The 26,714-nt window shown below is 39.3% G+C and overlaps 1 protein-coding gene across 4 annotated transcripts in view; it reads right to left on the bottom strand.

The window, feature by feature from the left end:
• The window catches only part of LOC126364944 (4-trimethylaminobutyraldehyde dehydrogenase A-like), a 167,764-nt gene that overhangs the window by 116,138 nt on the left and 24,912 nt on the right, over window positions 1-26,714 (bottom strand). For all 4 annotated transcript variants that reach the window (XM_050008101.1, XM_050008098.1, XM_050008100.1 and 1 more), the window contains exons 2-3: window positions 23,669-23,852; window positions 9,972-10,084 (exon numbers count right to left, since the gene is read on the bottom strand). In XM_050008101.1, the coding sequence (XP_049864058.1) occupies window positions 9,972-10,084; window positions 23,669-23,852 (297 nt within the window). The remainder of the gene's footprint in view (window positions 1-9,971; window positions 10,085-23,668; window positions 23,853-26,714) is intronic.

Here is a 26,714-nt window from a genome sequence, read left to right as displayed (position 1 = left end):
ACAAGTATGCATCATTGAGTTATCTTTTAGCCTTGGCAGCAAAATGAAATTTAACAATTCGTCATATGGATGTAAAAACAACATATTTAAATGGGAAACTGGAGGAGGAGATATATGTCATTCCACCAACAGAAGTCATGAAAACCATATCAGAAAGGGAAAAAATTTGGCGTTTGTGAAAAAGTATTTATGGACTTAAACAGAGTGGATATTGCTGGAAACTCTACATGAAACTCTAATAAATATGAATATGAAGCAATCTAAGGCAGATCCCAGTATATACTATAAAAGGGGAAGAGACGGGGTAATAATAATGTCAATATGGGTGGACGACTTCTTTATCCTGACTGAAAGCGAAAGCCAAATGAGAATTTTTATTAAACAGCTGCAAACCAAGTTTAAGGTGCATGATTTGGGAGAAGTTAAAAGTTATTTAGGTATGCACATCACTAAAGATGAGGAGAGACAAGAATTGAGCATAAATCGATCATCATATACAGAAAAAAATCTGAAAGAAATTTGGCATTAGTGACTGTAAACCCATAACTATTCCACTGGAAGAAGGAGTGAACTTAAATATAAATGAGACAGATGTGGAATGTGATGAGAATGTACCATATTTAGAAGGAGTAAGGAGTCTGTTATATTTGTCTCATATGTCACGACCTGACATTGCATTTGCCACCAATGCAGTGAGCAGATAATTGCATAGACCCAATGGAAAAGCACTGGAAAGCCGTGAAAAGGATACTCCAATATCTAAGAGGAACTTCAAACCATGAATTAAGATACCGTAGAGAATGTAATGCAAAACTAGAAGGCTACAGTGATGCAGACTGAGGGAGTGAATTTAGAGATAGGCATTCCATTAATGGCTGCTGCTTTAAATTAATGGGGGTCCTCATTTCATGGTCCTGTCAAAAGGAAAAAAATGTTGCATTGAGTACTGAAGAGACTGAGTATATGGAGTCATATTACAACACACGAGGAGCATTGTGGCTAAGAACATTAATACGCGAAATAGAACCCAATTTAATTGTGGAACCTATAATGATCTGGGCAGAGATCAAGCCCAAACTCTTTGCCTTTACAAATGTCTGCTTGTGTCTGTGTATGTGCAGATGGATATGTGTGTGTGTTCGAGTGTATACCTGTCCTTTTTGCCCCCCTAAGGTAAGTCTTTCCGCTCCCGGGATTGGAATGACTCCTTACCCTCCCCCTTAAAACCCACATCCTTTCGTCTTTCCCTCTCCTTCCCTCTTTCCTGCCGAAGCAACTGTTGGTTGCGAAAGCTTGAATTTTTTGTGTGTGTTTGTGTGTCTATCGACCTGCCAGCACTTTCGTTGGGTAAGTCACATCATCTTTGTTTTTAGATATATTTTTCCCACATGGAATGTTTCCCTCTATTATATTCATAATATAAGTAATTGGATTGATAAAAAAATCTGCTCACCAAGTGACAGCAGGAGAACACATATATAAAAAAGGTATTACAATCTGCTAGGTTTTGGAGCCAGTGACTCTTTCCTCTGGAGGAAGAGTTGAAGGGGAAGGAAGAGGGAGGGAGGGGGGGGGGGGGGGGGAAGGGTTTGAAGGTAAAGGACTGGTGAAGTTTAGGAAAAGGGGTAGAGTTTGGAAAAGTTGCCCAGAACCACGGGAAAGGCACTTTTCTTCTTGTGTCCAGTAAGTCTCCCCTGGCCTGGGCTTCTGGATGACTTTTCTGAGCTCTACCCCTTTTCCTAAACCTCACCATTCCTTTTCCTTCATCCCTCTTCCTTCTCCTTCAACTGTTCTGCCAGAAGAAGGAGCCACTGGTTACAAAAGCTAGCAAATTGTAAGCTCTTTTTGATATGTGTGTTCTCCTTCCACTGCTTTGTGAGTAGACTTTATTTATCTATCCAATTACTAATAGTTATATATTAATTATTAAAACATTTAAGGGAATGTCTTTCCAAAAAGGATGCAGATTAAAGAGATTTAAACAGAAGTGGAAGTGGACAGAATTAAAGATCAAGCCGTCTAACTGATAATCCTTCAGCAATAAATGAGATGGAAGCACAGTCATGAGAGGAACTACAATTTATACATCATTTCCACTTGGTGTATACATTACATATAGCTCAACAAAGCCAGACCTCCAAATTTCTCAATTTCTCCTCGAGGTTGCAAACCACAGTAGTAGAGGCTTTGCTAATATGGCTCGCACACTTACCAAACACACACACACACACACACACACACACACACACACACACACACCACATCTGTATCTTCCTTGGTAAAGAAACCTTTGGAAATGGAGCTTAGTATTTCTCCTTCTGCTTTGCTACCCCCAATTTCAGTTCCTCTTTCATCAATAAACATCAACAGGGATGATTTTGAGGTAGTGGTGGTGGATCAAGTTGGGATCGTGGTCTAAACTGTTCAAAGCAGGGTTCACTGATAGCTTTGCTGTTGTGAAGGAACGCCTGAACAGTGGTGTTTCCCTTCATGTCCCTCTGCAGCTCCCTAAACAGCCATACCATCAACCACCACTTCTCTTTGACAAACCAAGCTTGACCAATCTCCTTGACATCCCATCGCCCTCACCACTGGCTCTCAGGCCGAGAATAACTTGTAATCACAAGAACCAATCACAACAGCGCATTGTTCTTACCTATCATTTAAAGCACTCTCCCTCCTGAATTATCTGTATGATCTGAGGGTCTCACTTTCTTCGCTAAACCTGCATTTGATCATGCTGCTTTGATGATGGACCTACTTTCCTTCACTTGTAATATCAGTTGGAAATATAACTGTGTGACCCAATCCCACAATCTTTCCAACAGCAAAGCTGACATTGAACCCTGCCTTGAACAGTTCAGACCACAACCTGAACTTGATCCACAACCACTACCTCAAAATCATCCCTTACAAGCCTTCCAATAATTCCTCACATTCAGCATTGCTTCAGAACCCTTCCTCAGATCACTACAACATGACCCTAACCTGTCCTCTGCACAGCTCCAGGCTTTACATTATCTAAAAGCTGATGATTTCATCATTATTCTCCAAGCAGACAAAAGATCTACCACTGTAGCACTTGACCAAAAGGAGGATGTTAGTGAAAGTCTACACTATCTGTCTGACACCTCTGCATACAGCGTCTGCCATCAGGTTCCCTTCCCTGTGATTCAAACTGACCTGCAGTCCCTCCTTAAAACCTCAGACCCCTCACAAGGACTAACATCTCAATCCATAGAACTTCTCTCATCACGCAAACCATGCTCCCCCACCATTTACTTTCTTCCTAAGATCCACAAACCTAAATGTCCTGGCTGTTCCTATCATTGGTAGCTTCAAAGCACCCAGCACACATATATCTGCATTAGTTGATCAGCACCTGCAACCCATTATACAAAGACTCCTCTCCTATATCAAAGACATCAACCATTTCTTAGATTGTCTGAAATCCATGCCCATCCCACTCCCACCACACACCTTGCTTGTCACTACTGATGCCACCTCCCTCTAAACCAACATCCCCCCACATACATAGTCTGTTTGCTGCTGAACATTTCCTCAGTCGGCGCCCACCTGATTCAAAATCTATGACATCCTTCCTATTCACCTTAATCAACTTTATACTTAACAACAACTACTTCATCTTTGAGGGGCACACTTACAAATAGATCAGGAGTATGGCCATGGGAACCAGGATGACTCCTTCCTATGTCAGCACTTTCATCGGTCGCTTGGAGGGGGATTTCCTGGGATCGATATGTCTTCAGCCTCTGGTTTGGTTTAGATACATTGATGACAATTTTACCAAGCTGCACACTTCCATCCACATTAAACATACCAACAAACAACAGTACTTACATTTTGACAGTTGCCACCCTTTACATGTCAAATGTTCCCTCCCATACAGCGCTGGCATTTGAGGCAAACATATCTGTTCAGATGCAGACTCTTTACAGCAATACACCACCACTTTCACCTCAGCCTTCACTGCACATAGTTACCCCACCAGCCTAGTTCAAAAGCAGATTTCCTGGGCCATCACATCCAATCTTGGTATCGTTGATCCCTCCAAAAAACAACTTTGGAGCACATTGCTGGTGGCTCAGTATTATCCTGGTCTGGAATATACTAATCAGCTTCTCTGGCAGGGCCATGACCTCTGAAAATTATGCCCTGAAATGAGATCCATTCTTTCCAAATTTTTGCCCACCACACCTAGAATAGCTTTTCGTAGCCATCCAAATCTCCACAATTTTCTTGTCAGACCCTATGCTCCTTCTGCACCCATCTCCCTGCCCTATGGCCTTTTACATCAGTATGACTACCACCAAATTATCAATTAGGATGAACGGCCACCCGCAGAGGGTGTATACTGCAACATGCAATATCCTGCTGCAGAGCATGCTCTACAACATGACAATCATGACCTCGGTGACTGTTTCACCATATGCGCCATCTGGATTCTTCCTCCAGACACCAATTTCTCAGAAATCTGCAGGTGCGAACTAGCGCTACAACATCTCCTTGGTTCTCGCCGCCCACCTGGCCTTAATTTACGTTAATTTCTTCCGTCTCAGCATTTCTTCACAGTAACAACTTTTTTCTTCACTCTGTTTTAGTTTTCTACATCTTTCATTGTATTACACATTATTTTTCACCACCGCCCTCCTACCTATGTTATGTACAATGCACTTAGCTTTGCATTCTTATTAACTCACACAATGTTTAAGCAGTAATCCCTGTCTTGCATATTACCCTGTCTTCCACCTTTAAGCTGTCAGGTTTTCAAATCTCGATCAATGCAGTCCCCACCAATCAGTCTCTCCTTCTCATCTTGTGCGGTAAGTCTCCCATGACCCACGGTTCTGGGTGACTTTCCTGAAATCTACCACTTCTCCTAGACCTCTCCAGTCATTTTGCTTCACCCCTCTTCCTTCCACTTAAGCCTTTCTGCCTGAAGAAGTAGCCACTGATTCCGAAATCTTGCCTAATTACAAGCTTCTTTTACGCGTGTGTTATGCCGCTGCTTGGTGAGTATATTTTTTATCTATCCAATTACATTATTTTGTAAAAAAATGATTGTTTTCCTGGTTAACTACATAAGGAAAAGAGATATTGCTACTTACCATTAAGATGACACAACAAAAAGACAGTTACACATACAGCTTTCAGCCAAATCCTTTTTCAGAACAGGGAAAACACGTGTGTGTGTGAAGTGTGCTTGCTTGTGTGAACAAATGAATGTGGGTGTCCTTTCCTAAAGAAGCCTTTGGCCAAAAGCTAAATGTGTAACTTTTTGTTGTGCCTGTCTGCAACTCAACGTGTCATCTTTATGATTTATTTATGTATGTAGTTCAGGCCCTATCTTCAGATGGTGAAATTCAGTTATTTCATAATTTTATCTAATGTGCTTGTATCATGAGAAAATAATGTTACTTAACATTATTCATAAACTTCTTTAATTTACTAAAGGGTTTTGATATTTTTATTAATTTAGGTATATTTAACTGCAGTTGCAAGTGATGGCAGAATATACACCTGCCACTTAGCACCTTGAGGGTCCAATTGGCAGATGGTCCATCAGGTGGTGACAAGAAAGTAACATGATTGCTATAAAGTGATCACTATCACAGAGATTATCGTTTAGTGACCGCTGTAGGGAAATCACAATATTGACTGGTTGATAGCCAGAAAGGTGTCGTGGGCAGCACTAAAGTGAGTAATGGTACTGCCATTGAACAGTCACAGATCAAGATCGGAAAGTGGTCAGTTAAAATATAGCTACCAGATAATGTGGTACTCCCCCAAAGGGAGTGCTATTAATTGATATACTCAAGTGTGAGGAAGGGGAAAGAGAAATTTTAGATTAAGGTGGCCATCTCAAGGTACGTAAGCGCCCTGCATAAAGATAAATAAATGTTGCAAATAGTGACAACTGGGGTCATTTCCAACTGCCCAGCTGTTGCTTCCAATGTAGTACAACAGGGCATCCACTCACTGATAACATTTGTCTGAACCAACACAAAGACTCCTCTAGACACTCTTCAGTACCAGCACAGACTCAGCAGAATGCATGGTAGCCTCAAAGTATTGGAGAATGATCATCAGTGAAACGTGTGTGCAGAGAGCAACATAGATTGCAGAACAGGAGGCTATTAGTACCTGCAGTCATGGCATATGGCAATAATATCCATTCCAGTTCTATTGTATTATGACATCCCAGTTATGTATGAAAGGGCTAAGAGGAAAGAAGATTTTCCAGAATCACTGCCTGTCAATGGTGGGGTGGCACAGCACAGACAAACATAGGTTTGAGACTGATGAAAGAGGAAGGGGGGGATCTGGTGTCTCAGGGGTCACCAAAGTAGCCTTCTATTGATATTTCTTATTTCTATCTTTAACCACTTTAAGGGGTCAGGACTCTAGTGAGGGTGTGAGGGATTGAAGAGGATCCAGAACCCAATGACTATGGTTCTTCAACCACAGGCTGGTGTCGGTCACTGTTCTGTATATTTCCAGGGTGAGTGTTCCCTAAAGCGAAGTTCTGTCACCAGTAGACACCAGAAGGAAGAAAGGAAGGAAGGTCAGCATTTAACCTTCCATTGACACAAAGGTCATTAAAGATGGTAGATGCCGGAGGCAATAGCACTGGGATGGGACATAAGTGATCATACTTTTCTTGAGCTTCAAGTTACGAGAGGTGGTCAGAGACATTACGTTCCTGGATCTTCCATTCACTGATTAAGGTAGCACATTTCAGGGATTGGGGATAGTGATTCGTTCCATAACTGACACAGATTGGTGGTTGCTCACATGGAGTGGCCAAACACAGTGTTCAAATGCTGGGTATTTCATATACCAGGAAAAAATATGCTTGAAGCACTTGTGTTTAAAGTACCACATTGAGGAGTGTGAAATATGGTTTTACATCACAACAACAGACCAAAATTTTAACTTTCTTAGTAAATGAATACCTCCCCTCAGAAGCAAGGATGAATGCTCTGGTGTCAACCTTGTTATCTGGTAGGTCCCGACGTACATGACATACATAGTGTGCTCCTCACTTCTCCAATACATAATTCCTCATCCATCTTAAATATTAAGTTCCAGTGACAAATTAAACCATGGACCATCTTCTGTTGCTTAAGCATTGTTACAGTAACAGATACAACACTAAGTTCTTTACAAGAGACTAATGCTTAGTTCTGCATAGAATGCACTGTGCAAACCACAAACTGAGAGGAGTAGGTTTCTGCAGTTCATTTAGTTTTGCTTTCTTCCCACACTGTGGTCAAGAGAGAAAGTTATTAGGGTCATAATAATCTGCACTGATGAATTCAGATAATTTGGAAGAGACTGCCAGAGCCTCGGGGCCACAAGCTGGTAATTCTGGTCTTTTCACTGCACCAGACATTCACCATGATTTGACTACCCTGAAAGAGGGCTCTCTCCACAAGCATCATCCAGACAGAGCAATGGCCAGCTGGCTTGGTGACTGTTGCACCAAATCCTGGTACTCCCAAATGGACAGGTACCAGCTCCTCAGCATATAAGAGGAGGTAGCAGCTTGGGACCCACTACAATGTTCCCTGTGTAGCCAGGGGCAATATCACAATTGGGTATCTGGCAAACCCCCCCCCCCCCCCCCATCCCCGCCCCTCTCACATGTCCTGGCTACCATGTTGCATGTTGGGTATTGGACAACATTCCCCACACAACTTGCACTTCTGTAAAACATTTTGAATAGGTGGAGGTCAAACCTAGATGTGGGTGCCAAACATTGCTTAACCAAAATCAGTAGTATTAGATAAACAAACAACAAAGTGAGAAGAGCTGTACTTAATGTACTTCTCATGATCAAGCTATGCTGTCAAGATGAAATCTGTTCTAGAGACTAAATCTGAGGAAACACATAAGGAGAGAGTAAAACTGCAACACAAGAAAGGAAGATGTACTCCAACAGCTTGGGTTGCTCACCCTAGGGGCTTATGCTAATAATGCTCCAAAGTACTCCCCATGATGCTCTGTACAGAGGCATAGTACAAATTTATATACATCACGAATAAAATTTATTTGACAAAACTATAAATTAATAATGAAACAGAACAATTAACCAGTACTTAGCTCCAGGAGGGGGAAATCTGAGTTCTGTCAATAAGACACATGCAAAAATACCAAAAACTACTTTAAAACAATTACTAACAAAGAGATAGAGGGGCTGGCCAGTACTTACCTCAGCTCAGTACAGCCGATAGAAACACAAAAAACAACCGAAAATTTAAGCTCCTAGCTTTCGGAATAAATGTTCCTTCATCAGGGAGGAGAGAGGGGAAAGAAAGGGAAGAAGGGAAAGTGGATTTAGTTACTCACAACCCAGGTTATGAAGCAACAGGGAAAGGAAAACAGGGAAGGTAGCAAGGATGGAGGCATGGTTGTCAGAGGGAAGCCAAAGATCTTGATCTTGATGGTGGAAGTTGTAAGCTTCACATGTTCTTTTTACAGATGTATGAATTTCTACTAACTTTCACCTACCATCATTTGTGTCTTCCTTTTCTCTACTTCCTCAGTGTGTTCTTAATTTTGTTACTAAACTATGGTGGATCTTTTCCATCCTTAATTCAACACATACTCTCTCAGAGAGTGAATTACAATAAGCTTAAACTTTGCTCCAGAGATTCATGAGCCTTGAATAAGACAATGTTGTGAGAGCTGCACAGTATTTTAATGAGGCATCTGCTCACTATCTTCAGCCGCTTATTGAAATATTGTTATTGTGGTTTGACGATATATGTGCTCGCTCACCATAAAAGTGCAGGTGCTGAGGGGTGGGGCTAAAATGTCATTGTAGACAAATCATAAAGGACATTGGCATGAAGGGATCCCTGTCAGAGAAATGGGCTGCAGTCTTTGCATGCATGACATGGTAAGAGTGCACCTGCAAGTCGCGGACCCAGATTTCGATATCTAGCTTAAGAGACCCCATAATTCCTCTATATCCATCACATAGGAACTAAATGATGGCCATTCATTGTCTGAGTGGAATGCTAACAACTGCTTGTCTGCCTTTCAAGCAAAAATTCTCTCCTAGCCTTTTTGATAGAAATGACTTCTGGGCCCATCATAACTAAGATGACATCATGAAAAGAAAATGTAAGACATCACAGAAAAATATATGCTTAAGGGTCAAATATAGCATCAAGAAGCCCAACTTGAAAAAAGGTAACATGAGTGTTTTGTTGCCTGGTGATGCCATTGATGGGTGATGTATGTTTAAAAGGACAAGAACTGGCAGAGGCCACATATAAAGCAATGGAAGTATTGGCACCTATCATAGAATACCTTTCTAGAAGGATCCCTTGTATATGGTTAGATGCTGCTGAAATTGCTGGATGAAACAATAAGATTTTGAAAATATGCTCCAAGAAGAAAGACCACAAGGGCTGTATGGGCAAAGAAACTTAAAAAAATAATCATACAAAAAGAATTTTTAAAAATTCTGTAATTTGGCCAGCTGAGGAATACTGTGTGAAACAGTCAACAAGAAGGTATAATCACCAACATTCCTATCCACACTAAAGAATGATGACACATTACCAGAAGCTGGGGACAGTCAGCTATCATAATGATAAAAACACTGCTTCCTTATGATGTAGAAGGCAGAATAGATCAATATAGACTACTAACAAGGTTACTGGATAACTATGAAAATAATAAGCTTATATATCCATACACATAAGCAGAAATAATTCAAACAATTTAATGCCTTAAAAAAACCTCCATGGTCTGATTGGATTCCTCCTGCAATAACAAAAGCTACAATTTATTAAGGAGGTACTATTTGTGAGAATTGTATAACTAATGCCTAATGCAAGAATGTGTGATGCAACTTGGTATGTAGGTAGGTATTATGTGGTGCTGTTACAAAGTTGCCTTAAGCAGGACATTTTTCAATTATTAAAATCACTTACCTTCCAGGAACATGTCTGTAATGGGAAGTTCCAGGCTCCAATGCCCACAACAACTCCAAGAGGCTCACGGCAAACCATTGCAAAATTGTCACCTTGTAGTGGTACATGCTGTCCTTAAAATACAGAAAAAAGTTGCTTATAAGATAATATCCATCATGGAAGAACACACAATACATATCTGAGGTAAATGTATCACCCGTTGATTTTTTAACAAGATGTCAAGGAATATCACTATAAACACATTACCTTGCCACTATAGACAAACTATCTAGAAGTCAAGTGCTACATTAGGTAGAAGCTACACACATTCATGTGTAGATTGCCTGAATATCAGAGTCCCACAATTACCAGGATTTTATACAATTGCCCAAGTCAAATCAAGTGATTTCTACATTGGTGTCACATTGGCAATTATGGGTCTAATTCATTCCTCACAAAAACAAATTGATGTTTGTGAGGTATTATGAGTGGCAAGGCAGCAGTAGTTCAACAAAGTATCACAAATAGTGTTGAAAACAGGAAAAAAATCACAGCAGTGACAAGATATCCCGAAATACGGCTGAATGGTATAATGTGTTTATATGACAGATTATTGCACCAGAAGAAAGGATGTGTATAATAAAATACTTAGAATTAAAAAAATCTAGTGGTTGTCATAAAATAATACCAATGTTAATTAAAGTTTTTCTGAATTAAGTAACATTTTAAGTTGTTTGTATCAATAGTCAATTATCAAGAAAGACCCACCTGAACAGCTGAGAGTGCTAAAGTGCATGCTTCTGAGACATGGGGAAGTGAGACGGCCCCAGAGCAAATCTGCCTTGCAGATTAGTGATGGGGGCTGGGGAGATGGCCAAATGGTTTTTGGTTTTTAGGCACTTTTCCACATTCAACTAGATAAGTAGGAGGCTGGTATCCACATTGTGCCTCAGATATCCAATATGCAACACTTAGAAACATTACCACACTTGAACATGAAATCTATATCACATGCAAATGGATGGGATACACAGATTCCTTCCTTGGGGGAGGGTGGTTGTATCAGGAAGGGCAACCAACTATGAAATGCCACTAACACCACTAAAACCAATATGGATAACAGTGCTGACTCTGTAGGTAATGGGAAAAAGCAAACGGAAAAGAAAGGAAGATCATTAAACAAGAGAACATTTCTCAACTGCCGGAACGTAACAATATGAAGTCCCTCTAAAAAAACAGGATAAAGAAATACCAACAAGCTCCTGTCCAGTTTCACTGTTGCCAGCATTCTCCAAAATTTTAAGCTTCCAATAACACACATCAACATAACAGTTTGGAATTCTAATGAGTTCCAGAACCCAGTACTGAGAATGGCTATTTACACCTGGAGAGAACATACTTCATTCTTTTGACAGTGTTTATAAAATATTCTGTGTTCTGTCAAAGGCATATGACTGTGTAAATCACAAATCCTTTTAAGCTAGTTTGACTACTGTAGCATCAAAGAGAATTCTGTGAAACAGCTCAATTTATGTCTCTCTAACAAGAAACAAAAGAAACTCCAGATTGGAATGTCAACAGTATAAAAAAAGATAGATTGCTACTCACTGTAAAAAAGACATGTCGAGCTGAAGACAGGCACGACAAAAAGACATGTACACATTAGCTGTCAGCCAAAGCCTTTTTCAAAATAGGACACACACACACTGCCATCTCCGGATCTCCGGTCCGAGCTGCCTAAGATGGTGTCCATGTGTGCATGAGTAGTGCTTGTCTGTGCAAATAAATGTATGTGTGTGTGTGTGTGTGTGTGTGTGTGTGTGTGTGTGTGTGTGTGTGTGTGTGTCCTCTTCTGAGTAATGCTTTGGCCAAAAGCTAATGTGTAAGTGTCTTTTTGTTGTGCCTGTTTGCAAGTCAACTTGTCATCTTTACAGTGAATAGCAATATATCTTTTCCTTATATTGTTAACAAAAAATAAAGGGCACCAACAGGAAAGATTTCTGTATTTATTTATCAAGCCTCATCTGACTGGGAGCTAGTTACATATAGTGTCCCACCAGTTTCCATCTTAGGGTCCTTGTTACTTAATTTATGCATTAATAATAATAATAATAATAATAATAATAATAATAACTGTGTGTGGATCAATGGTCTGGTGTAAGTCTCTCAGCTGGATGCAACTTGTGTGTTCCATTTGTGTATTAATGACCATTCGTCAATAACATTATCAGATCGAGTTCTTTTTCTTTGTAGATGATACTAACATTCTGATAAATAACAAATACAGAATAGCTTAAGTAAGAGCTGTTAACATAATTCTCATAGATATAAGCACACTTTCTGATAATGTATGAAGCCTTACCTACCCACAGTACTACCCAATTTTTTCATATAGACCTCTTTAACTAGTTATAATAAGATCCAACCATCCCTGTAATGTGAGCACTACAGAAAATCAACTCATATACCTGGTAAATGACGTGTGTGGTTGGTGAAATCAAAAGCAGGCAGCATGAGCCATAAGGAAAATTCTGAAGCTGTGTTGTTACTAAATAACTCCTGTTTTCATTTGTAATCATCATCTTACATTGTCTTTTTTCCTGTTTCTGTTGAAGAACATTTTTCAAAAGGTAAACCTGATACTTTCAAACGTGCCTGTCACTTATGAAATGTCTCCTCTACATGGTGAGTAATAATCTATCCTAATATCCATATTGTTATTTGATCAAAGATTTTCAATGTTTGTCAATTTATTGGGAAATTTAAGCACCATTTTCACAAAATTAAATCAACTTATTTAGTTTACATTACTTTGTAACACTGCAAAATGAGAGTCTTCAAAAATTGTTGAAAAAAATGCACAGAAGACATGGATGCCACAAATACAGAATCTTGAGTTGATCTGCAATTTGAGCACCAGATATCATCGAATTCCGAAAAGCAACATGTGTGGCAGGATGCTGGAAAACAAGGATGCGAAGGACTACCAAAATTAGAGTCTTTTCTAATTTTCATATTTTTGCTGGAAAGGGTGTAGCATTTCCTTTGTTTATTGTTGTTCGTGGACATTGGCAAGTACTCTGGCAAATTAATATGCGCAACGTAACTTTGGGCGCTGCGCAGTGGGTCAGGTAGCAGTCCTGAAACTGTTTCCCAATAGAAATTTGAAATCATGCGGTTTAATTTTGTTATCTCATAAAAAGAAATATATTGAAAATAAAATGTAATATGATAAATAAAAAAAATCTATTTACAAAGTTGCAGCAGAACAAACACATATAAAGGTTGAAGGCGAAGAAAGGGGGATGAAGAAAAAGGACTGGTGAAGTTCAGGAATTGGGAACAATTTGGAACAGTTACCCAGAAACCCAGGTCAGGACAGACTTATGCACAGAATAAGAAAATACATGTCATGTATCGGATGTTATGGAAACACTTCTTGGCCTCTTACTTTGGTATGAATACCACCAAGTTATCAGTCAAGATGAAAGGACATAGACAGAGGGTGTACATTGGCAACAAACAATATCCTGTTCCAAAACATGATCTACAACATAACAGTCATGACCTTGTTGCCTGTTTCGAGACATACGTCATCTGAATTCTTCCCCCAGACACTAGCTTGTCACAACTCCTGAGGTGGGAACTGATGTAACAACATGTCCTTGGTTCTCAATTCCCAACTGGCCTTAATTATTTTAATTTCTTCAGTCTCAGCTTTTCTTGTCAGTAATTATTCCTTTCTTCACTGCCTTTTATTTATTGACTTGTCTATTCCCCCCCCTCCCCTTACACACACACACCTTTAGCACAATCAATAAACTTAGCTTTGGAGTCTTATCAACTTTTAATGATGTTTTGATAGTAATCTCTTTCATGCCTATTACCGTACCTTCTCCCCCTAAGCTCTCAGGTTTTCAAATCTCGTCCAGGGCAGTCACCAGCAATCAGTATTTCCTTATCATCCTGTCTGGTAAGTCTCCCCTGATCCAAGGTTCTTACTTTTCCAAACACTCCCCATTTTCTAAACCTTACCAGTCCTTTTTGTTCATCCCTCTTCCTTCCTCTTCAATCCTTCTGCCAGAAGAAGGAGCCACTGGCTCCGAAAGCATGCTAATTTCCTTAATCTTCAAGTGTGTGTGTTTTGCTGCCATATAGTGAGTAAACATTTTATCTAACCTGTTACATTATATTTTCAAAAATTGATTGTTTCAAAGAAACACATTGGGAAATTATTGAGTCTCTTATGGAAATATGTATTCCTGTTTCTCATTACAAGATTTTTGTGAGTTTGAGTATAACTCACCAACATCTGATCTTAACTGGCCAACATCTGATCTTATCTAATAACACCTTTCATATGCCTCAGCTTCAATTTAATTTCTCTTGGCCAGCATATTGTCAGTTCTCTATATTCACGAGACACTGTGAGGACCTCCTGCTTATCTTTCCACTTCACAACATACTCTTTCCTTTGTGTAGCAGAACATTGCCTCCCGTTTTTTAAAATATTCGGACTGCTATTTATGGCAGATTATTCTGTGTGTTAGCTTGCAGGGTTCCTATACAGAAAGTTTGCTTTGCAGAATCTGCTCTATAAGACTAGTAGAGTTGTAAAAATGTCCTTTCCCTACCATTCCTTCAAGTAATTTGTGCATCAGTTTGGAAGTGTAGCCCTGACTGTTCTAATAGGGCTCATTTCCTCTGCCATATATGTGAATTCTATTTGGTTGAGCTAGAACATATGGCTTCCTCCTCTATTATGACGTTTGCTTTAAGTGTTGTGTTTCCATCCCAGCCAGCCTCTCCACAAGACCATATTCTGATCTACAATGAGTTCACAAGATGGGTAAAAAACTTTGTCCACTAGTTTTTGGAAAAATCCACCATAGGGTGAATCTTATGAAAAAGATCATGTGAAGATTACTCTGTTTCAAACTGCAAACATCACACAATCAACAGAAATTTAAACCTCAAGAGCAATGTTGCTTACATTAAGTTACATAAATAATGTATTTTCCAACAGTCATCGATTCAACTGATGTGGAAGTCACACTAGGAAAATTAATTCAGGAATATTTTTATCTCCTCACCTGTTACATTATCCCACTTATTCTTGTGCTAAACCCTAAGCTCCAATACAAAATGTATTCAGGGTAACTGTTTACTTTATCAACAAAGAACTGAAAAATCCCTGACATGAAAAATATCTGAAAATATGCAAAAGGAATTAAATGTGACAGAATCATGTTTTCTTCTTTTGCACTCAAAAATTACATTGATTGTAACGCGGTAGGTCGAATCAGACTATAGCCACTGATGCCTCTGTGGCTTGTGGATCTTTCTAACAAAAAACAGCATACCAAGCACATTGCTTGGTTGCAACTTGTGGAACTTCAGTCATGCAAAGATTGGTTTTCAAATACTGGAGAGCTGGAGTCATATAAAGAGTCAATATTCAAATTCAGAACCACAGAAACAAAGCCCATCAACTGAGTCATTTCTGAAACTGTAGAATAGGTGTCCAATTTTCTTGTTAGTACAAATTCGTCAACAGTATTTATCTTCTCTTGATACACGCCCATTATTGAATGAATTCTAGTCAACATCAACAGAACAGCATCAATACAAATCGCAAAAAAAAAAAAAAAAAAAAAGAAGAAGAAGAGGAGGAGGAGCGGAGAAGGATCTGTTCCAACACTGCAACCATAAAAGTAAAATATTGTATGATCTACCTCCTAGGAAAGAAATGAGAGCACAAATATCAAAAGAGTGTTGCTAATTACTAGAACCAGTGTCAACACTAAGTTGACAAAAGATAATGACACATCTAATGGAGTTATGGAGAATCTTGCTCGAATAATGTTATGTATAAAACATTATACCTTACTTGAATACCATGCACTGGGTGATTCTAAAATACCAAAAGTAAGATAACCTTAAAAAATTGTGATATGTACATATTTTCCAAGATGCTGTGCACCACAGACCAGAACTAGGGCCAACAGGAACTGGTGATAGACTCAAAACAAAGTGTGCTATGGCAACAAATGACTGCCAGCAGCATGCATATTACTTTAGGGGAACCACAAATGTAGACTCCACAATGAAATGGATATCAAATCAATTTATTGCCATGAATATCTATGAGGGGAGGAGGGGATGGAGGAGGAAGAAAATAAATTCTCTATATACAGTTCAAAACTTGTAAGAGGTTTATACCCAGTATATGCTTAAAATATGAGGAAATGTGGATAAAAGAGATAGAGAGTGTGAAATTCTTGGGACTATGAGTTGAACCAAAGAATTGTTCACACAACTAAGTATCGCAAACTGAGAGGTTCACCTGTTAGGCTGTGGCTAAGCCAGTGCTCCTAAATACCATTTCTTTCAGGGCAGCTAGTCCAGCAATATATGTAGGACATGTTCTGTGAATTTTGAAAAAAGGAAAGAGGTACTGGGAGAATTAAAAATGACAAGGTAGCTTGCAAAACATGGCTGGATGACCCAGTCAGTAAATGTGAAATGGAAAGATTTCAGATCAAGTTCCGCCTGGCATACCATTCTAATCTGCCATGAAAACAAAACAGTGCAGTTTGGAAAATCCAGGATAGAACGTAAAAATACTATGTAAAGGAACATTATTACTCACCACAAAAGTGGAGATGCTGAGTCACGCACAGGCACAACAAAAAGACTGTCACAATATAAGCTTTCAGCCAATAAGGCCTTTGTCAAAGACAAAACACACACACACACACACACACACACACACACACACACACACACACACAAAGATGATGTAACTTACCAAATGAAAGCATTGGTATGTTGATAGACACACAAACAAACTCTTTGTCTTTACATGTCTGCTTGTGTCTGTATATATGTGTGTGTGTGCGCGAGTGTATACCTGTCCTTTTCTCCCCCTAAGGTAAGTCTTTCCGCTCCCGGGATTGGAATGACTCCTTACCCTCTCCCTTAAAACCCACATCCTTTCGTCTTTCCCTCTTTCCTGATGAAGCAACCATGGGTTGCGAAGTTCGTTTGGTAAGTTACATCATCTTTGTTTTTAGATATATTTTTCCCACGTGGAATGTTTCACACAAACATACAAACAAAATTCAAGCTTTCGGAAGCTACGATTGCTTCATCAGGAAAGAGGGAAGGAGAGGGAAAGACGGAAGGATCTGGGTTTTAAGGGAGAGGGTAAGGAGTCATTCCAATCCCAGGAGTGGAAAGACGTACTTTAGGGGGAAAAAGGACAGGTTTACACTCGCGCACACACACACACACACACACATCCATCCGCACATACACAGCCACAAGCAGACATTTGTAAAGGCAAAGAGTTGGGGCAAAGATGTCAGTCGAGGAGGAAGTACAGAGGTAAAGATGTTGTTGAAAGACAGGTGAGGTATGAGTGGCGGCAACTTGAAATTAGCGGAGGTTGAGGCCTGGCGGATAATGAGAAGAGAGGATATACTGAAGGGCAAGTTCCCATCTCTGGAGTTCTGACATGTTGGTGTTAGTGGGAAGTATCCAGATAACCCAGACGCTGTAACACTGTGCCAAGATGTGCTGGCTGTGCACCAAGGCATATTTAACCACAGGGTGATCCTCATTACCAACAAACACTGTCTGCCTGAGTCAATTCATGCAAATGGACAGTTTATTGCTGGTCATTCCCACATAGAAAACTTCACAGTGTAGGCAGGTCAGTTGGTAAATCACGTGGGTGCTTTCACACGTGGCTCTGCCTTAAATCGTGTACACCTTCCGGGTTACAGGACTGGAGTAGGTGGTGGTGGGAGGGTGCATGGGACATATTTTACACCGGGGGCAGTTACAAGGGTAGGAGCCAGAGGGTAGGGAAGGTGGTTTGGGGATTTCATAGGAACGAACTAAGAGGTTACGAAGGTTAGGTGAACGGTGGAAAGACACTCTTGGTGGAGTGGGGAGGATTTCATGAAGGACGGATCTCATTTCAGGGCAGGATTTGAGGAAGTCGTATCCCTGCTGGAGAGCCACATTCAGAGTCTGATCCAGTCCTGCAAAGTATCCTGTCACAAGTGGGGCACTTTTGTGGTCCTTCTGTGGGAGGTTCTGGGTTTGAGGGGATGAGGATGTGGCTCTGGTTATTTGCTTCTGTACCAGGTCAGGAGGGTAGTTGCAGGATGCGAAAGCTGTTTTCAGGTTGTTGGTGTAATGGTTCAGGGATTCCGGACTGGAGCAGATTCGTTTGCCACGAAGACCTAGGCTGTAGGGAAGGGACCGTTTGATGTGGAATGGGTGGCAGCTGTCATAATGGAGGTACTGTTGCTTGTTGGTTGGTTGGATGTGGACAGACATGTGAAGCTGGCCATTGGACAGATTGAGGTCAACGTCAAGGAAAGTGGCATGGGATTTGGAGTAGGACCAGGTGAATCTGATGGAACCAAAGGAGTCGAGGTTGGAGAGGAAATTCTGGAGTTGTTCTTCACTGTGAGTCCAGATCATGAAGATGTCATCAATAAATCTGTACCAAACTTTGGGTTGGCAGGCCTGGGTAACTAAGAAGGCTTCCTCTAAGCGACCCATGAATAGGTTGGCGTACGAGGGGGCCATCCTGGTACCCATGGCTGTTCCCTTTAATTGATGGTATGTCTGGCCTTCAAAAGTGAAGAAGTTGTGGGCCAGGATGAAGCTGGCTAAGGTAATGAGGAAAAAGGTTTTAGGTAGGGTGGCAGGTGATCGGCGTGAAAGGAAGTGCTCCATCGCAGCGAGGCCCTGGACGTGCGGAATATTTGTGTATAAGGAAGTGGCATCAATGGTAACAAGGATGGTTTCCCGGGGGTAACAGATTGGGTAAGGATTCCAGGCATTCGAGAAAGTGGTTGGTGTCTTTGATGAAGGATGGGAGACTGCAGGTAATGGGTTGAAGGTGTTGATCTATGTAGGCAGAGATACGTTTTGTGGGGGCTTGGTAACCAGCTACAATGGGGCGGTCGTTTGTGAAACAAAGATTCCAAGACTTACCGAGCGGGAAAGCACCGGTAGACAGGCACAATAAATAAAGCACACAAACACACAGACAGAATTTCTAGCTTTCGCAACCGACGGTTGCTTCTTCAGGAAAGAGGGAAGGAGAGGGAAAGAGGAAAGGATGTGGGTTTTAAGGGAGAGAGAGGGTAAGGAGTCATTCCAATCCCGGGAGTGGAAAGACTTACCTTAGGGGGTAAGGAGTCATTCCAATCCCGGGAGCGGAAAGACTTACCTTAGGGGGAAAAAAGGTGTACACTCGCGCACACACACACACATATCCATCCGCACATACACAGACACAAGCAGACATGAAATGTGAAAGCTAGAATTTTGCGTGTATGTTTGTGTGCCTATCGACCTGCCAGCGCTTTTGTTTGGTAAGTCATGTAGAATGTTTCCCTCTAGCAAGAGTTATATGTGGTGTGAACTCAAGAACATCCTGCAGAGGCCTGTTTAGGGAACTAGGGATGCTAACTAGTGCTTCCTAATATATTTATTCCTTAATGAAATTTGTCATTAAAAATATATCACTTTTTCAAACCAACAGCTCAATTCATGGTATCAATACAAGAAATAAGAATAATCTTCACAAGGATTTAAAGTCACTTATTCTTGTACAAAAAGGTGTGCATTATTCAGGAATACACATTTTCAATAACTTGCCAGCAGTCATAAAAAGTGTAACAACCAATGAAATTCAGTTTAAGAGAAGCCTAAAGGATTCATTGGTGGCCAACTCCTTCTACTCCATTGATGAATTTCTCAGTAGAACCAACCGATTCTCTCTCTCTCTCTCTCTTTCTCTCTCTCCCTCTCCCTGTGTGTGTGTGTGTGTGTGTGTGTGTGTGTGTGTGTGTGTGTGTAAGTACAATGTAACTTCCACATCATTTCAGTGCAGTAATGTGTTCATTGTAAATAAGTATTATAGTAGTTCTATTACACGTTTATTACCTTATAAATAAAAAAAAGACTTTTTTATTTTAAATTCAGTCCAGTAGTGTTTGTAATCTGATTCTTTCATATGGTGTTCATAAAAAAAATGACGATCGTTCCACTTGGGACCTGTGGAAGGTACATTAGCTTATTTGTTTCAGTTGTAAATATTTGTCATGTATTATTGTTTTCTGACATGTTCTACATCCTGGAGGACTTCCACATTACAGATCAATTGGAATGAAAGTAAATCTAATCTAATGTAAACATCCTGTAGAAACCTGTTCAAAGAATTAGGGGTCTATACCAACTACTCTACAGTGCAGTGTATACTGTTTTGAAACTTCTTGGCAAATTAAAATTGTTTGTGGAGCCAAGACTTGAAGCCTGAACCTTGCTCTTTGCAAACAATGCTGTTAATGCCTTAGCTATCCTGGCACAAGTCACAGCACATCATCACCAGTTCATTCCTGTCAGTACCTTTCCATTACTTTTTCAGCTTCATAGAAGTTGTCCTTCATAACTTACTGGATGAACATCCATACAAGAAAAGATACTGGGGAAATTAGAGCACTGCAGGAGCATGGCTGGTCTGAGGGTGTATGAGAGAGATGAATGAACTTTGCATCACTTAGCAGGACAACTGAAACTACCTCAGCTAATGACACACAGATAGGCATGGCTTATATGTCTGTAAGGATCTCACTCACTTCCACACGGACTGTGAAGTGGCAGATGCACTTTCTTTACTTGCCCCAATGTTTCGCACTGCACTGTGACTGAGCTAACTGCCACGTTTCCTAAGCCAAGAAGAAGGAATAAGACAGCTGTTAGCTCCTAATCAGTGAGTGTTTGCCCTTGTGAAGGCAAGTGAGACTGAGCTGTACAGATAATGAGTAACTGGGAATGAGTGCCACTCACTTGGCTTTGCTGTGCAGGTGCAGAGCTCTAGTGGAGAAGTCCCACATTAATGAAAACTCTCTTAAATAATATTTATCTCATTCAAACCAATGACACTGTTCATGGCATCAATACCAGGAATAAGAACAGTCTAGGTAAAGACTCAAAATCACCTTATTTGGTCTAGCAACAGACATTTTCAAAAACTTGCTGATACCCATAAAACATGTAGTTACTAATAAAGTACAGTTTAATTGTAGCTTTAAGAACCAGCTGATACTGTTTTTATGTGATAACTAACTTCTGCTCTTCCTCAGCACAGTAATGCAGTCAGTGCAAGTAAATAATGTAAACAGTTTTCTCTTCAACAATGGTCAAATAAAATAAGCCAAGAACTATTTTATGCATTTAGTAAAGTAAACACTTAATACTGCAGTAAATTTTGTATTAATATCATACAACTGAAAATACATTTAAGATTTTTTTAGCTATTTAGTTTAGTTATTCCACATCTCCACATCCTTCAAGACATTTAACTTAGAATCTGTGAAAGGAAAATTAGTGTATTAGTTCTTTTAGAAACTGTATTTTTATTTTTCTGATATATTCCCCATCCTTGAGGATCTCCTCAGTGTTGGTCTGCAGAATGAACACTATATCCAATATAATCCAAAAACAGTTTCATTGAATTCTCCATTGATTCTTGGCAGAGCATGAGAAAATAAAAAAAAAACTTGAAACTTCCTGGCAGATTAAACTGTGTGCCAGAGCGAGACTCGAACTCAGGAACTTCGCCTTTCGCAGGCAAATGCTCTTCACATCAGCGCACACTCCGCTGCAGAGTGAAAATCTCATTCTGGAAACATCCCCAAGGCTGTGGCTGTGGCTAATATCCTTTCTTTCAGGAGTGCTAGTGCTGCAAGGTTCGCAGGAGAGCTTCTATAAAGTTTGGAAGGTAGGAGACGAGGTACTGGCAGCAATAAAACTGTGAGGACAGGGCGTGAGTTGTGCGTTGGTAGATCAGTTGGTAGAGCACTTGCCCGCGAAAGGCAAAGGTCCCGAGTTCGAGTCTCAGTCCGGCACACAGTTTTAATCTGCCAGGAAGTTTCATATCAGCACACTCTATGGTGCAGAGTGAAAAAAAAAAAAAAAGACTTTCTTAATTGCCATCACATATTTTAATTATTCACTATCCAGTTATGGCTTTTTGGAATGTAATAGAAAATATTTTCTTTTGTGGAAAATAAAATAAAACATTTGTTTCTACTGCAACTGCAACAAAGGAAGATGACAGAGCTAGATGACAAATTCACTATGGAAACTTTGTAAGAAGAAATGTCTCATCATTGTGGGGCATAGTGAGGATGATGTGACTACACATGTAAGTGAAAACAGCACGGTAAAAAAGAAAACACATCCCTAACTGACTACAAAATATAAAATCAGGTGCAACATTCAGTTTATGATAGCAAGCAGGTCATGGAGGTGATTTCTATATAACTTTGTCTCCACTAGTGACCTGCTCCGGCTTTGCACAGGTAGCACTATGTATCTAAAAGCAAACAACTTGTCTGACATTGCAGTAATCAATTATATATACAAACCTTCCTTGTAAACCAGTCAGTTTATTAGTGAAAAACGTATCAAAATCCTCAAAGTAGTCACTGAGATTAACATTCACATACAGACAGAAAAATGCGGTGAGGACTTTAATTTAGTAATATGTATTCATAGCCACCTCTGTTTCCAGAAAGCAAGAACTTGAAGGCTGGTGTTAAAAGTATTCTATTACATGTTTCTGTGAACCATGCTCTTGTCCTCTACAGGCAACTGGTTGCCTTTTCCTTATTTTACATATTTTTTTCAAGACTGTTCTTCAGTAAGACACAAGTGTAGTTCAAAGATCTTACATCAGCCTGTATACTCAATTCTAAACAGAATCAGACAGAAAAATCACTGACATCCATACATAGCTCATATTGAAATCTGATAACAGAACTCTGCCTTTAATCATTCTGTTCGTCATCATAATGAGAATAAGTACCCATCACTCTTCAACAATACACTTTTCAGAAATTTCTTACTTCTGTCTTTGAAGCATAAGAAGAAGATTATGATGGTGCTCTGAGCCCTTACGTCTCTGGCAATTCAGTGGTCAGGATTTGGAGTGATTAATAATTTTCTTCAGTGCAAGTATATCAAACCTTCCTTCTCCATGCATTTGTAAAATATTTTGAAGCAATGGTCTTTCAACATTTTTTTAAATTACCAGCATTTACTGATAGCTCATTTATAATAGGAGATTCTGTCCCTTTCTTTGCCTTTCAGTAACTTGTGAACTGTAGACTAAAATCAGTGTGACCCTACTCACTTCTTCCATTGCCTCCCATTATTTTTATTTCCCACACAAAATTAATTGCTTTTCACTTTATCTGAAAACTTTCTCACCTGTCAATATAACACAAGAAAAAGAAAAGGAATTATATAACACATAAATATACTATTATAGAACAGTTTCTCAGTACCATGAAGCAACCAACAGTAGGGGGAGATGATAATTTTTATCAGTATAATGCAACACTATAAAGATGAAGTGGATATGTTTCTTACTATCTTTCTTTTTAACTAAGAAGTAGTCAACCACTTCTTTATCCTGTAATTGATTTGTTTTACTTTTTGGGTTACAAAAGTAATAATTTCAACAACTAACTTACAGAAAAACAGGAAACAATGATCTCAAGACACTATAAAAGAACACTGTAGTAAAAGCTTTCTATACCAATGCTACAAGAGAGTTCATTACAAAACAGAATAGGACACATATTTTCATTATAATACAGATAAATACATCTGCTGGTTACCTGTAAGTGAAGCTATGGTGCCTCCAAAATATTCAAATGCATCGGCACATGACGCAATGTCCACTCTTGCTTCCCATATTGGTTTTCCATTATTGAGAACTTCAAGATGGGCTATGTCTTCTAGATTGCTCCTTATTTTGCTTCCAACAGCAGTTAGCAGCTTTCCCCGTTCTGTGTTGCTGAACTGTTTAGAGAAGAAAATATTTTTTTTAAATTCTTTTATGGTATCCACATCAAACTACAAAAAATTACCTGTCAGTCATTTCGGCTATCACGTAGTTTGGCTTTTTCCCTATACTGAAAACCAAAATATATCAAATGTAAAGTTTTAATACAGTCACAAGAAATTTATATTACATAACTCCAGCATGCTGGATATAGTGGGACAGCAACTCATTTTAGATTGTGATGCAAAAAGAAACAGCCATAGTTAAAATTGATGTCTTGTTTAGTTGGTGACCAGTTTTGAGATACATCCTTTCTCAAACCAACCAATGTTTGCCAAGTAAAATGTCCATTGTGCATGGTTCCAATTAATGTTCATTAACAAACATTAGTTGGGACCATACACATATGTGCTCACTTTATTTACTGTTATTTTGGATTGACAAACACTGGCCACCAACTAAACAAACATCCATTTTAGTTGCAACTCATCATAATTTATATTACTACCATGAATAGTTTTCTCTCTACATTGGTCAAAATTTTTAATAAATCTCATGATAGTTGTGACTGCAGAGTTAGGTCTGTGATACAAGAGAGAAATGTGATGAAAATTAACAAGTTAGTGAGTACAGCTAATTACTCAAACACACAGAATGGAAGAAGACGAAATCAGTTGAATTTATTAATGCAGTATAACACATTTCCAAAATCTTATTTCATTATACACTGATGTACACAAGATCTGACAATCCAAACAAGTATGAAGTGTGTATAGGGTCAGGGTGTGGCTGATGGTAAAATTCTGTATATGATAAAAATTTCACACTGTGTTATCTTTAAAATTTAACAAACATTTAAAAGTTGTTTCCTTTGCTATCTACTTCAAATGGAAGCTATTAAAATCTCTCTGAAAAGGAATTTCTACTCCAACACTGGCAACTAAAACATTACAGGTTATGCAGAATTGAACTCAAACCAGTTTATTCTATTTTCCATACTTTTAAATCAGACTCAGATTTGATTAAACCATTTAAGATTCATTCTCAGATTGGTTACCTTATCTATAATGGATCATGGGACTTTTCAGGTCACAGAATGAAATGATGTAGTACTATCATATTCAATAGGAACTACAGAAGCGCATTTGAGACTTATTGTGAGAAGCTGGCATAAAAGGTGATGAAGGTATTGGAAGAGATAACATAAGAACAGAATTAAATGAAAAGAATGTTTGCTAATGACCCTGCTACAATGATAACACCAGTTCCTGTTTGCACAGTAGGTCTTGGCTAGCACTTATATGTGTGACCATCCAGATCTGCCCAGCATTGTTGGCAAATGTGGTGCACTCAGCTCTTGTGAGGCAAACTGAGGAGCTACTTGACTGAGAAGTAGCAGCTCTGGTCTTGTAAACTAGCAATGACTGGGAGAAAGGTGTGCAGAGCACAAGATGTTTAAGTACAATTCTTCAGAAAATAGATTAAGCAAATGGCGTAATTACGGTCATTAACTGGAGATAATGTATTTGGAGGATAGTGGCACAAAGTTTTGCATCAGGAAAAAATGAAAACTGGAAGATTGTATAATTATTAGTTTTAAATTAAATACACCTGATGTAAAAAATCTGCCCCTCAGCACACTAATACCATACCTCTAAGAGCAGTAAATTTATCAATTTAATTTCCAATAGTTCCAGATCACAGAATTATGAATATTTCTCACTTTTGGTTCCATACTTTTTTACAAAATAGTTCTCCTCTGAAAGTCTCACAACTAATCAGTTAACTAATGAATCATATCCATAAACAGGTTTTATGCCGTCTATCTTTTCTGATCTTAAGCAAAACTGAAAAATATCTAGCTGGTGTGAGTTTTATTCCTCACAAATTTTGAAGAGCTCTTCATATCTGAATTGCTACTTTCTGTAGCCTTTCACTGTAACCCAATTGATTTAATGCTATTTATTCACTGAAAATTTGTGACTACCTTGTTATTTTAACAATGAGTTAATTGTACTCTAATATTCATGAAAAATCTTCAATGGCTTGGTTTTGACTGATAAGACATATTCAGTAGCCCCTGGATATTTATTGCTCTTAGGCTGTATCAATATATGTTGGAAGTCACTATGCATGTGGGGCTCATACCATAAGTCTCCTGGCAGGATTTTCACACAGTTGATTGCTCCCAAAATATTCTGATCCAGCCAGAAATAATCAAAAAGTCTCCTGACAGAAGCCTCACAAAAATTTATTTTGTCTGGCAAGATAAAGGTCTTCAAGGTTCCTCTTACATCTAACCAAACATTCTTAGTGAGTCAACATTAAAATGTGTAAAGTACCTGAGCAATATACGCTGGTGGTGGTGGTGGTGGTGGTGGTGGTGATAGTAGCAGTAGTACACTGCCTGACAAAAAAAGTGGCATGTTGATGGGAAGGAGGAAATGAAAGGAAATGTCATAGGTTGAGAGCATTTAAATTGATATTGCAAAGATTACAAAATAGAATCAAATTTATGAAGAACTTGCACTTATCAGTACGACATTGCACTCCATCTGACCTGTATGCATCCATTGATTTGATTGAGAAGTGTGTCATAAAGTCATTGCATCCTCTTCTGAGGCAAGTTAGCTCACACTGTTTTAATTGGACCTTGTTATCCTATATACTGGTACTGGGGTGGAGTTGACATTCAAGCTGGCCCCCATAAATTTTCTATTTGGGACAGATATGGGGATCTTGCTGGCCAGGGAAGTACCTCAACATTATACCAAAATTTTATAGAGGCATGTGCCACATGTGGAAGAGCATTTCCTGTTGACAAATAGTACCACAATACTACCTCATGAGAGACACAAGGGCACAGGATGTCTGGCACA

The sequence above is a fragment of the Schistocerca gregaria genome, chromosome 1, assembly GCF_023897955.1.
Source record: "Schistocerca gregaria isolate iqSchGreg1 chromosome 1, iqSchGreg1.2, whole genome shotgun sequence".
NCBI lineage: Eukaryota > Metazoa > Arthropoda > Insecta > Orthoptera > Acrididae > Schistocerca > Schistocerca gregaria.
The sequence above is the reverse complement of the archived record's forward strand: the minus strand, read 5'-3'. Positions and strand labels throughout refer to the sequence as shown.